Below are 13,961 nucleotides of genomic sequence, written 5' to 3'. Positions count from 1 at the left end.
AAAGAATCACATAACAATGAAAGGCAAGAGAATACTAAATGCAGTAATACAAATGGCATAAAACAAACAGTAGAAAACGAATCAAATCTGACGGAAGATGGTCAACAACAATCAAAAATCAACTTTTTTGTTGATCATTCAGATTATTTCAATACAGTTGGAGAAAGCTGTGAGGATGAAGATGATCAAAACCCACCAGCAATTACAGTAACTGATAATAATGAAAAAATAATTGGATGGAGTGTGATAGTTGCTTTGATCTTGACGAAACTTTTGTTCTTAACAGTGAAAATGATTCATTAGAGCTTGAGAATTTGAATATTTTAATGCCACTATTTGAAGAAACAGCCCTATTAGATACAGAAGCTCTACATGTTATAATCGAAACCCAAACAAATGAAACAGAAAACTCAGAATTTGAAACTGAGCATTTGGAAATTGATCAAGCACTTGATAAGTTGTCAGAAGGCAGCTTGGATGACACAGAATCTATTAACGACAATGAAACTGACAATGCATCTCAATCACGGAGTGAGGAAACAACAGTTACTAGATCTCGGCGTCCACTCGAAAACCCGGAATTGTGGAAACAGAATATAAGAGAGAGAAAGAGAAACGCAGGGGATGAATATACTTCCTGCAAGGGTGAGAAAGTTAGAAGACGAAATCTTAAAGGGGCATGGTCACGATTTTAGTCAAAGTCTAATTTTCTGTTTTTATTATTTAATACAATGCTTTAGGAATGCATTTCCAATGACCAAATGAAATTGGAGAGTCAGTAGTGAAGTTATAAGCAGGATACAGGGCTCGCAATTCTCTGTCATGTAAACAAGGTTCGTGCCCTGTTTTTGTTTACATTAGTTCATTATACCGGTAAAAGTTCTTTTTCTAACTGATTATTCCATCTTCTTATTCATTTTAAGCATAAATAAACAGATGTTAACGTTTACCACATTCATTTTCGGTCTTAAACTGGAGTTTTTACTTCAACGTTCAAAATGTAAACAAAAGGTTTGTTTACATAGCAAAGAATTGTAAGCTCTGTAACTCGCTTATAACTCAACAAAAGACACTTAAATTTTGGTTTCCTTTTAAAAATGCCTTACTGAAGCATTATAAACATTAAAATCGGAAAAATAATTTTTGACTAAAATTGTGACCATGTCCCTTTAACAGAAAAGATTGCAGACGCCGATTCCAATGCTCTAAAAAGTTAAAGAAGATGATCAGCTGAAAATATTTGGACAGTATTGGGGCTTAGGATATGGCGGACAAAGAGATTTTATCAGGCAATATGTAAAAAAAGGAAAAAAAAGGCTAAACGCACAACAGTGAGAGAATCAAGAAGGAAATACACTTATCAATATTTTCTTGAAAATAATGATGGGAGAGAAAGGGTGTGCAAGGCATTCTTCTTAGACACGCTCAATATAGGGGAAAAAACGGTGTCATACACGTCAAACAGAAGTGACACAGTGCGATGCGTGGACAAAAGAGGCAAAAAACCTGGAAGTCAAAGAATCTCTGAGGAAAACAGAAATGTTATTAGAAAGCATATTGAATCCTTCCCCACAGTTCAATCTCACTATTGTAGGAAAACTACAAGCAGAAAATATCTAGAAAAGCACCTGTCAATCAGAAAGATGTATGAGCTATACAAGGAAAAATGTCTGTTGAAAGAAAAAGAGCCAGTGAAATATTGGCTATATGACCACATCTTTTGCACTGAATACAACATAGGATTTCATCATCCATAAAAAGATGTTTGCACATTTTGAGACTCCTTTGAAAAACGAACATCTTAAGCATTTGGAGGGGAAACAAAACGCTAGAAATCAAAAGAAGGAAGATAAAGAGAGAGCACTCAAAGATAAAAATTTCGTAGCGGTAAATTTTGACCTACAGAAAGTACTAATTACCCCTAAAATGTTTGTGAGTGATGCATACTATAACAGAAAGCTATCTACCTACAACTTCACAACACATGATCTAGCATCGAGGAACGTACAATGTTATCTGTGGCATGAAACTGAGGCTAAACGGGGAAGTTGTGAAATTTCAACTTGTCTTAACATGCACAACAGAGAATGTGAGACAAAGATGAAATCATATACTACTCCGACAGTTGCACAGGGCAGCAAAGAAATTTGCAATTCTGCATCATGTGCTTGCTATGCGTGACCAACTTTCCGATTAAAGTTATAACGCATGTTATCTATTTTGAGAGAGGCCATTCTCAAATGGAAGGGGACTCAGTGCATGCAACGATTGAAAATTCTACCAAAAGGTTGGAGGTGTATAGTCCAGATGACTGGATATAAGGAATTAAAAATGCTAAGCAGACTTCTCCAAAATATGCCGTACATGAAATTAAGCACTCAATGATTTTAGATTTCAAAGAGTGTGTATCTTCTGGGGTATCAAATAGAAAAAAGACACAAATGGGGATCTTGTCCATTGGAACAGAATTCATTCATTTCAATACAAAAAAGGATGTCCGAATATCATCTTCAAGTATGATTTTAAGGATGACTACAGAAGCCTAAACATTCACCAAGGTAGGCGGAAAATGAAGTCTCTGGAAGGTTATCGTTTAAAACCACTATACAGCGAACGGCTACCCATTTCTGATGCACAGGTTTTACCACAGTCTACCATACGACAGCAAAGAAATCGACAATCTTCCAGAACCTAACATTTCAGATGAATCAGAAGTGGATGATTGACAGTGTTTGCGATAAAATCAGAATGCTATTGTTTGGTTGGTAGAGAATTGTTTGATTTATGAACAGTTTAAATTGAATAATTTCAAATTGAGTGTTTCTGTTCCTGATTTATATTTTTAACGTTAGAATTGTATTATATTATTCACAGTTGATGTGTTTCATAGTTCAATTTTTTTTAAATAAGGAATTAGTTTTATAATCTCTCTATATTCTAGTAAAAAAAAAATATTTGAAAGCTTTTTCTAAAAACATTGATAATAGACTAAATAGTGTAATCATCTACAAAGGCATTGTAGAGCTCTGTATGTCGTTAAAATGCAGTAAATATAAACCGTAATGTGTTGTAAATAGATAAAATAAAAAAATGAATACATGTAATTAAAGAGAAAACTGAAAGGTTTTATGTGGTACATAAGACCATAATTTCCTAATAATCAACCAACCATAAAGTCGTAAGTGTCAGTTACAACTATTTATATCTCTGTGATCAAGTATTAAAAAGTCGTATCAATTCTTGCATATAATTTCCAAAAAAGGTATGCTGTATTTTAAATTTAATAGCTTATAGATTTTACTATTATATCTTAAAATGGTATCTATTTAAAACAATATGAAAGAAACAGTTTTCCCTTGATACTGAAAACTATGAAAATTCTAGTTACGGCCTTTCTTTTCTACAGCGTCGATATTGGCCCTGCCGTAGGGTCAGGACCCCCTACCCTGTGGGACGTGATATTTACACTTTTAAAGAGGGCTTTCTGGTCTTCATTACTTTTCTTTATGAGGAAGTAACGAAGCTGATTTAAAAGAAAAAGAAAAGTCAAATTTGACCAGTTTGGCCCTACTCCTATGTTACAATTGAAAACTGTACAATGTCGAATGGCAAAAAATCCTATTATTTAAATTTAAAAAAAAAATAGCTTAGTAAAAGAATATAGGGGGGGGGGGGATAAGATAGCGCAAATGCCTTTTCAGTTTAGTCGTAAAATACAATTTTGAATTTATTTTTTCCAATTGAATTTATTCAAATATATTTTAATTCAAGTTTGCAAAACCACAATTTCTAGCTATAGTCATTTAAAAAAAATATATTCAACAAAAGATAAGAACAAAAATATTGCCTTAAATTTCAGTGGTATCGAACCCAAAACATAAAAACCCTAAAAACCTAAGGTTAGCTTATGTCAGGTGCTCTAACCACTGAGCTATTTCAAACACAACAAAGTAGGCTGTTTAAATAATGATTCACTTTTACCTCGAATTTACGGACTTGTATTTTTTTTTCAATATGTTCCATTGTTGGGATACAAAATGATATTTTTAATGTATATTTGGTCACCTCTCCACGTTTTTGTTGACTGTGAAATCGGTTTGTTTTCCATAAGACCTTATTAAGGCTGTGAGAAAAATATGGAGCCCAGTCCCACTCTACGTTTTGATACGTAAACGCCTGTTTGAGTCAACATATTCCCGGTATTGAACATATTTATAGGTTAAAAATCCATGATATGTTAAATATATTGTTTTAAATGATATTTCAAAAAATATCAGATTATTTTTTCAGAATATCTTGTCCGACCGTACATGGGCATTTTACACGCCTTATCCACCTATATTCTTAATTTTAAATCCGTTGTTGTGATTTTGCAACAAAAACAGTATCAATGGAATTTGAAAACTGTAGCTACTGTGTAAATTAAAGAATGCCAAAACAAAAACAAAAGAAAAACAAAAGAAAACTACATTTTTTTTATTTTTTGAATTTTTTTTTATGGATGTTGTATTTAATACAGATAGCCAAACATGATTTCTTAAAACTAACAGTAACTAAGTTCTGTGGTCTCAAAATCAAATTGCATTCCCTATGGCTACTTTATTGAACACACCACTAGGAAAAGCATCTGGTATTTTCTCTTTTAATATCAATACTGTCTGCCAACGAAATTTCTGAAAGCATGGAAACAAATTACAAACAATTGTAGTTTTTATAACAAGACATATCTGATTCACCAACGTATTAATTTCCATTTTACTTACCTTTCTGTTACTTTTATACTTGCCTGATGTGTATGTAACATCCTCTAGGACCTCATTTGCATGCTGAATGTTGCACCTCTCATCCTTCAGCTGGACGCGCCTTCTTTGGAGGACAGTAGTAGCTATTGAAGGTGTCATTTCTTTAGCTGCCTCTATGCATATACCACATTTATTTACTAGGGAATAATCGAGCTTCCTTGTTTACCAAACATGACCCGATTAAATTTTGTTTTAAATAAGCAGAGAGAGAGAGAAAGAGAGAGAGAAGCAAACAAGCATACTTTTATAGTTCAATGCCTAAAAAGTTTTAGCTTTTAGTTAAATGAATCTAAAAACACTTACTGTTCTATTGAGAGAATTGTGAATGCCAGTTGGAACAACAAAATATTAAGTCTAATATATTCTAATTCTGAAATGCAAACTAACTGTTCAGAACAAAACAGACACTTTAAAAATATAAAGTGAATATTAAAATAAATAACATAAATTATTAGTACTTGAAATGAAACAAATTTAGTTTGGAAAAAACTAACTTTTGAGGGTTTTTTTTTTGTTTTTTTGGGGGGGGGGAAATGTATGACCTTCCCTCATTTACAGAAGACGCTGTGGTGTGTATCCGGAAATCAAGTAACTCTTAATTACCGAAGTGGTGTGACCTAGTGGCTCCGAGAGTCACTTACTTATTTAGTTGCGTGTTTACATTGCTGATTTGATCTAACCTCTGCATACTGTTCTGCTCTAGCAAATTTGGCTGAAAGATACCTTCCAGGCGATGACGAGTTTGTCATCCTGTAAAGCACATTTGTGGGGGATTGAGCTCCTTTGAAGGTTATTCACTCTGGGGATGTGATGAAATCCACAGAACTAAAGCTTACAAATGGTGTGATCTCCGTACTTTAGATTTTTTAATTTTTTTATTTTTTACAATTTACATTTTAAGCTGTTAGCATATATGCTAAACGCTTTTGTAATATAACCAAAACTATTACGCAACACTGAAGCTTCGCCAAATAGCTTCCTATGTGAATTACTATAATGAAAGAACTGAAAGTCGATCTTCATGTAATGTAATTGTAAAAAGCAAACACTTTTTTAAACAAAAATTATCACATTTTCATAAATGACCTTAATATAGTGGTTGATTTTTATAATGATAAAAACATTTACTAAGTATTGATTCAGATAAAGAAAACCTGACAGTTTATCATGACAACAAAGAAATTGATCAATAGTTTAAAAGAAAAAGTTGCTTCGTGAAAGACGTCATTGCGTCTTACAAATAACATCATCCTCTAATTCTGAATTTATAAAAGTTAGAAATATCTTTTGGGAAGATATCTATTTTCTAATCAACGCATTTGTCTTTACAAGTATGTTTACATTTACATGTACAGGGTGTCCCAGAATATCTAATACCATCTGAAAATCATATAAATTTAGAAATATGTGGCCAAAACTTTTAAATTATGACTCAAATGAAAGGAGAAATAGTGTATTTTATCCCCACAAAAAGTTTGGGGGAAAAACTTGCCTTTCGCTGAATTATGATGCCACAAAATTGTATATTTCTTTGGTTCCATTGAATTTTATTCAAGATGAATCGGAAAAGAGAACAGACATCTTCCGTTTTAAAACTGTTTTTTCAAACACATACAACACATATAAGGTTGTACGAATTATAAAATACACGTGTAAGAATACCATGGAGAAAAACAACTCAAAAAATCAATATATTTTTTAGATAGTGAGAAGATTTGAGAAAATGATATCCGTACAGCGGTTGTTGTGAGGAATTTTACTCATCCAGTTGACGTTGTAATTGATGAAATGGACGTCATTTTGACGCGCTCTCTATTTATGTTGTGTTTTTAAAAACAATTCTCATTGAATTTGTGAAAAGCTTATGAATGTTCGTTAAATTTGTGAGGTGAAAATTTACATCATATACAATTATGAGAATACTTTTTATTTTTTGTTCTATAATTTTAATTAAAAGTTATTTAAAGAGTAAATGTTATCAGATATTCTGGGACACCCTGTACCTTGAAGCATTGATCACTATCTTCATCGTTATAGCTTCATGAACCATTAAAAGCATTTCTTGATTATATTGGCATCATCTATCTCTTTCTCAAATTATATATACATATATGAATTGAGTTAAAGTATATACATTATCATTGTTTAAAAAAAACAAAAACTTTTCCATTTGAGTTGTAACTTTGTCTCAAATAAGGATACCCTAATATACATATTGAATTGAGTAAAAGTATATACAAGTACATTATCATTTTTATAAAAAAATGAAGCTTGTCCATTTGAGTTGTAACTTTGTCTCAAATTAGGATACCTTTTTCTCAGAATTCTCAGTCGGCACGAGATATATTCGTCTGTGTCTATGGAAGTTCATTGAAGTCATATTTTCATTTAAAAATAAATGTATATTTTTTATTTAAGACAAATAAATTTTTAACCCTTACACCACTTTTTAAAAAATGTACTTTTGACTTATGCAGTCATATAGAACTGAAAAAAACAAACCAAGCAATAAATGGTTGTCACATTTAATACAGATTGTTTTTGAATTGACATATTTTTTTTTCAATGAAAACCTAAGGTGAATGTGCCTTCTTAGGAGTTAAAAGTAAAGACGGAAGTTGTTCTTGTCCTAGGAATATATCCCATTCGACTGATAAGAATAAGGAACCTATTTTGAGACAAAAAAGACATTAATGTGCAAGATTCAACCTTTTTCTAAAAAAAAAAATGGTTGTAGAGTCAACACCAATGACCACCTTTTTTTCAATTGTTTAAATCTTCAATGTAAATCTGCATCTGTGCAGATCTAAGTGATGGCATTGTTCTGTACTTTTGTGCGTAATTTGCCTTCAAAATAACACGTAAAACCTCACATTTATTGATTATTTATCTTTTGAAAACAATTTTGGTCAGTTCTTTTATATAAACAAGTCATTTCAAGAAATGATTACATTTGTGTCCACATGTTTACAAGATAGCAGTGCCTGGTTATGCTATGATTCGTATGTTTTTGTCCGTAAGGAGTCTTATAACTGTACAGGAACAACATTGGTCACGAATTTAATAGCCGTCAGATCTACCTTCAATCTTAGATGTTCAAATTATTGTTTTAAGCTTAAACTATTATTTTGTAAGGAAAACTTTCATATATTTTATGTATAAAATTTTTATATTTTCCTTTTAATTTAAATAATGAAATTTAATAAAATTTTAATTTTTTTCTATATCCCCATAAAGAGCTCTTTTTATTAAGGAGATAAATACAGTCTAAAATTTCGACGACCAGTCAGGCCTCTTAAGAAACAAGACAGAAGATACACAGTGGCTTATTTACTATAAAAGTTTAAATCATCACACAGAGTGATGAATGTATTAGTTGTAATGAACATTCGTTTAATTAGAAGAAAAAGTCAATAAACTATTTTTCAAATGGTCATATTTTGACATGATATTACGTCATTTTGAATGTTAATAGAGAATGTGTGTGACGAGGCCAAGTTCGTTAGTGCCATATAGCCTCAACAACAATCCAAAATATTAGAATTACTGACTGTTATGACAATTACTCCCAGGAACCACTTCAGTGAGTAGAGATGGGATAAATCTTTAGGGAATTTTTCAAATTGCAATGACAATTATCTCATTAATCTAACGGTTTGGATTCTTGAAATATTTAGCGATCTGTCAGTCTAGTTTACAAGCAATTGCAAAATGTGCCTTTGATGTAATCAATACAAGCCAAAAACATTATAGCTTCATAATGTCACCTTACTGATTTTCCATTTAACTTCATTTTTTATTCATGTTTTAACAATTTCAAATTTTTTGCTTTGTGTTTAATAATTTGTGTTTATATCTGTTGGTGCATTGAAAATAATTATTGTTGATACATCAAATTTCTATGAGAGAGAGAGAGAGAGAGAAAGAGCCGACCTAAGTTACATGCCTCAAACATGATCAACCTTGTCAAACTTGTACTATTAATACAAAAACCCATTTATTACATGTAAAGAAATGAATACAGTTGCTACTCTAGAGGAAAAGATGAGAGTTTAGTGTAAGTTGGTCCTCGTTTACGTTACATGTAACGTCAGCATCTTTTGGATTTTGACTATAATATTTGAGTATGCCATTTTGGCAATGCTGTTTCTTATATACATGTGAGCAAATAATCTGCTAGATCAAACCTCATAAGTTAAGCTCGAAAAACCTAGTAAAGGATTCACTTACGTTTTTAAACCATTCGGCAAATTCCTATGACATGTGAAATAACTACAGTGCACGACAGTTACATTATCAGAACCATTAATCGACTTCAGTAGCTCCTTTATAATATTGTTAGAGTCCATCGGAAGATCGTTTAAACGTCTTTCAGGTATAAAATGTTTTATTTTTATATGAAACTACGCCACAATTTAAATTGACGAAGAGAGTAAGATATCGAGTAACCCATTTGTTTTTTTTATGGTGAAACTGAGAAAATATCAAGAGTACACTTCATCCCAATTCGTAAGCTGACTTTATTGGAAGTCCTTAGTTGTGACAAAGGATTTTTGTGTGGGAAATCGAAAAAGCGAATATTCAGATTCATTCTTGTATACATTCTTGTAGCAGAGATCCATTAACTTCTCCATATACAACTGCCTTAGGGTTTAACAAGATGATGATGACAGTCTAAATCTATTCAATTTAAAGAATAGTTTCATCAAACATACAAAAGGTTCTAAAGGTGATCCTACACGGCAGTGAAAGTGTTGATATAATGATGACACATTCATGTACAATATTACAACTATTCCTGATGTAATTTTTTTGTTTGATGAAATATTTTGTAATGTCGCTTCGATTCAAAAGCCATATGCATAATGAACATAAACTTTGTGTTAAGTTATCAGAATACAAAATAAGTCAATCTGCGAATATTATTTGGTGAAACTATTTTTTTCTTAATGACTTTTATCTGAATTAACTTGGTTTTATGATTAACAACCCCCCCCAAGTGTTTTTTTTTGTTTTGATGAATATGTTCATTTTTTTAGTAAATAATAAACAAAGAATATATTAAAGTTTAAGATTTTGGAATGAAATGTATATGATGTCATGTTTTTTTTTTAACCCAAAATGTTTATTGTTGGAATATTTCAATCAGAGTAGGATGCTTGCCTTCATTTGTTGTAACTGTCAGGAATTATTTGCTAAAACAGAGGTTTAATGACTGTGCGACATTCCCACCGTTCAGCAATCGTTATTTGAAACTATTTACAGGTTGATTTGAACGTATTCAAATAACTGTGATGAAACCTTGTTTTTTTTTCTAATTTACTTGAATCTCGTAACCTAGAATATGATATTATCATATCATGTTAGTATCCCGTCGAGTAAATTGAAGTAGAAAATGTCAAACTAATTCGTACAAATCAGGATAGAATTTAATGAATACGAGCTTCCTTTAACCTTTACAATTTACATCTAAAAAATCGATATTTGGTTTCAACCCTTGCCATTAAAGTATCTTTATTTTTTTTAAATACAATCTAATTCTCCTAGAAAGTTCAAAATATGTACCAAATTTAACCGGCAGATTTATTCTCCTTTTAATAAAGATTTGGGTATAAAAAGCCGAAGCATATGAAGTACATTTTGTTGGATCAAACAACAACTTGCAAATCACATGCCTCAGGAAAGTTCAATTAGCCAATTACCTGGGTTGATCTCAGATATACGGTAAATGCATGTAAATGTCTTTTTCACCGATCTTTTAATGGGTTTTTTTAATCGTACAAATGTAGGGATTATTTTTTTATCAGCTGAGTAAAAAAAAAACATTTTTCAAAAGCATATAATCTCGACAAACAATTAGTTCATTTTACATCAACATGTTTTGTGTCCTGTTGTACTATAGTACTAACACAACCTTACGATACTAGACACTAAGTATCGCTCTCATTTAGAATCGTTATGTTTTTCTTTATATCATGTTTTATGGTTCTTCATACTTGTACTCGTCAATGAATTCCGATCCATACCTGAAATTATGCTGTATATAGTACTAAAAACTGCCTTAAGCTTTAATTCTCTGATTATATCCGAGAACGTCACCTGAGATCACAGTTTATTTATATCCAAAGTAAATATCGCATTATCTCTTATTTTCAGTTTTTCGTATCTCGTGTACGTTCATGTGTCTCTTTTTACATCAGTCTGTACACGATCTACTTAAATTTATTAAATGTGTATCAACGTAGGATTGACGTAGGAAAAAGACATATGGTATCAGACATTGAACCTTAAAAATAAAAGGAATCATTGGTGGTGCTTGATTTGTATTAGTATATGAATAAAAAACGATGAGTGGCGACTAATTTTTTAATGCATTTAAAAACAAGTGAAAAGCTGTCAATGTGACAGCAAACCGGGTTTTCTTTTATGTAAACTGTATCCATAATCCATGTCAACCCGTATCCAGTGAAATGGAGTACCCTACATGTATATGCAACATTTTGCCAAAAAATGGCTAAGTTCAAAAGCTGGTATTTTTTTCATAAATTATCGGAAATCAAAATCCTAGCAATATGCACACCTCTGATATATGTACAATTGATCTGCAAAAGAACAACTTCCTATTTTGAGAACTGTAGGAGGAGTTATCCGTACAATGAGGGTACCCTATATGCAACATTTTGCCATAAAATGACTAAGTTCAAAAGCTGGTATTTTTTCGATAAATTATCGGAAATCAAAATCCTAGCAATATGCACACCTCTGATATATGTACAATTGATCTGCAAAAGAACAACTTCCTATCTTGAGAACTGTAGGAGGAGTTATCCGTACAATAAGGTTACCCTATATGCAACATTTTGCCATAAAATGACTAAGTTCAAAAGCTGGTATTTTTTCGATAAATTATCGGAAATCAAAATCCTAGCAATATGCACACCTCTGATATATGTACAATTGATCTGCAAAAGAACAACTTCCTATCTTGAGAACTGTAGGAGGAGTTATCCGTACAATGAGGGTACCCTATATGCAATATTTTGCCAAAAAATGACTAAGTTCAAAAGCTGGTATTTTTTCGATAAATTATCGGAAATCAAAATCCTAGCAATATGCACACCTCTGATATATGAACAATTGATCTGCAAAAGAACAACTTCCTATCTTGAAAACTGTAGGAGGAGTTATCCGTACAATGAGGGTACCCTTTTGGCAGCCGCCCGCCCGCCATCCCGCCCGCCCGCCATTTTCACCATTTTAATAACCGGATTTTTCCGTTGGAAAACCCGGTTAAAAATCGAATAAATATTTTCCAAACATTGATAAACTGACAAATGCACGTCAAAACTGAGTTTAGCTAGTTTTACCAAATTACTAACAGTTTTGCACAATTTCCATTCGTTTAAACAATCAACCAAATTATAAAACTAGCAGTAAGAAAATAAACCGATATGAGAATTTATTGAAAAGTATTTTAAGAAACCTCTTTTTAGGCTTTAAAAAATAATGTTTTAGTTTACATGTATTAGTTTATTAAAGTGCGTTCATTATAAATGCACATTTTGTGCTCATTATGTAAAAATGAAAATATATTACAGTATTGCATTGTATAAGTTTGGGAAATGGTTGTATGTTTGTCATTCATCAGTTGAATATCAAATGGTATTTTAAAAGTTTCTATATCATATATTTGTATTGTATATGAATGCGATATGGTTTCTATGAATACAAATGAAAAACTAAACGTAAGCAAATAAAAAAAAGGGAATTATGAAATAAAAAATGCAAATAGAAATTAACGAAGAGATGTACGATGCAACGTTTTACATATCTTTATGATATCATAAACTAATCAAAACTTTGTTAACTTTTGAATTTCATTCTTAGTGGACTATTTAATGTTACTCGATAAACAAGTACTTTTAGACATAACAGAACACATGGACTAACAGCAGTAATTTTTTAACTGTTCAATATTTTATATTTGGTTTTTAACGCGTGCTCTCATTGATATTCTATAGGAACCACCAAAGAGATGACTGCGAGCAACCACCTTAAACATGATACAGTGCTGGACTCCCTGATATTTTTATTTTTATTTCAGAATTCTTTGGATGTTTCATTCGATGCTGGGGGGAATGTGAACGCGGGGTTAACGGCAACCACCCTCGTTTCTCAATGGACGTGGGCGGCCACTCTACTGCAGTCGGCGACAGTGGGTAGCAAGGTACGTGACAAAATGTTAAACAAGTGTGTTTCAGAATTATTCAATCAGATTCACTGAAGTCATTTACGTGAAGACCGCATATATAATATATATACATTGTCGTTAATGAATGAGGCAATATAATCATGCATCTGGTCTCACTATGTAGAGTGTTACGGACAAACGCTCATGTTTTATTGGTATTTACTTTTGAACTTGGCCATTCCAAAGCTTACCAATATTTTTTAGTGAATTCAATACTGACATCATGACACTTAAGGTCCTCGACACACCCTTACTCTGTAGCGGAGAGGATAACTTATATATAGGTCTACTAAACTGCAGGCCCCGAGTCCGAATATTGCTAAGACTGTTGTTTTAATGAAAAGCAATATCTTTTAAAAAGTTTTTTCTTTCTCTAAAATTTAACATGTTATACGTCATTTTAAGTCAAATGTGTGCTTGAATTATATGTCACCATGGAATATAAATAAGCTGACTTGTTTTACAAACTTTTCCAGAGGGTGTGGAGGACCCTTGAACGCTTTTGCTGTAAAGTGCACGTGTTTTCGTGATTCAGCTAAATTTTGATTTTAAGAACATGAAAGAAGTTACAACGTAACCATAATCCCAAAATACTCAATGTGTAATGATTCAGAAGTCAGTGTCCTCGGTCTTCCACAAAACTCATGCTTGACATAACTCAAGTAACTAAAGGCTAATTGTCTTTATAGGGTTAAGGAAACATGACGCCATCTAAATCAATATAAAACTGTTTTAGAAATGCTTCCCAATGAATGCAAGCTTCACTTGTGGCGTGCTTTTTTTGTAAAATCAATGCAAGTGAACTAGTTCGTTTGCACCGAGTTAACATTTGCGTCATCAGATATATATAGTATTAAATTTCATTAGTCTCTTCGAACATTGCATGATGGTTTCATTAACGGTAACTG

The 13,961-nt window shown here is 32.0% G+C and overlaps 1 protein-coding gene across 1 annotated transcript in view; it reads left to right on the top strand.

Annotated features, from left to right (window-relative positions):
- LOC105337901 (uncharacterized) overlaps positions 1 to 13,961 on the top strand; it is a 41,172-nt gene that overhangs the window by 7,489 nt on the left and 19,722 nt on the right. The window contains exon 2 of the mRNA XM_011442834.4: positions 12,907 to 13,029. Within this exon, the coding sequence (XP_011441136.3) occupies positions 12,907 to 13,029 (123 nt within the window). The remainder of the gene's footprint in view (positions 1 to 12,906; positions 13,030 to 13,961) is intronic.

This window comes from Magallana gigas, chromosome 3 (assembly GCF_963853765.1).
Source record: "Magallana gigas chromosome 3, xbMagGiga1.1, whole genome shotgun sequence".
NCBI lineage: Eukaryota > Metazoa > Mollusca > Bivalvia > Ostreida > Ostreidae > Magallana > Magallana gigas.
This window is presented reverse-complemented; position numbering and strand designations above follow the sequence as displayed.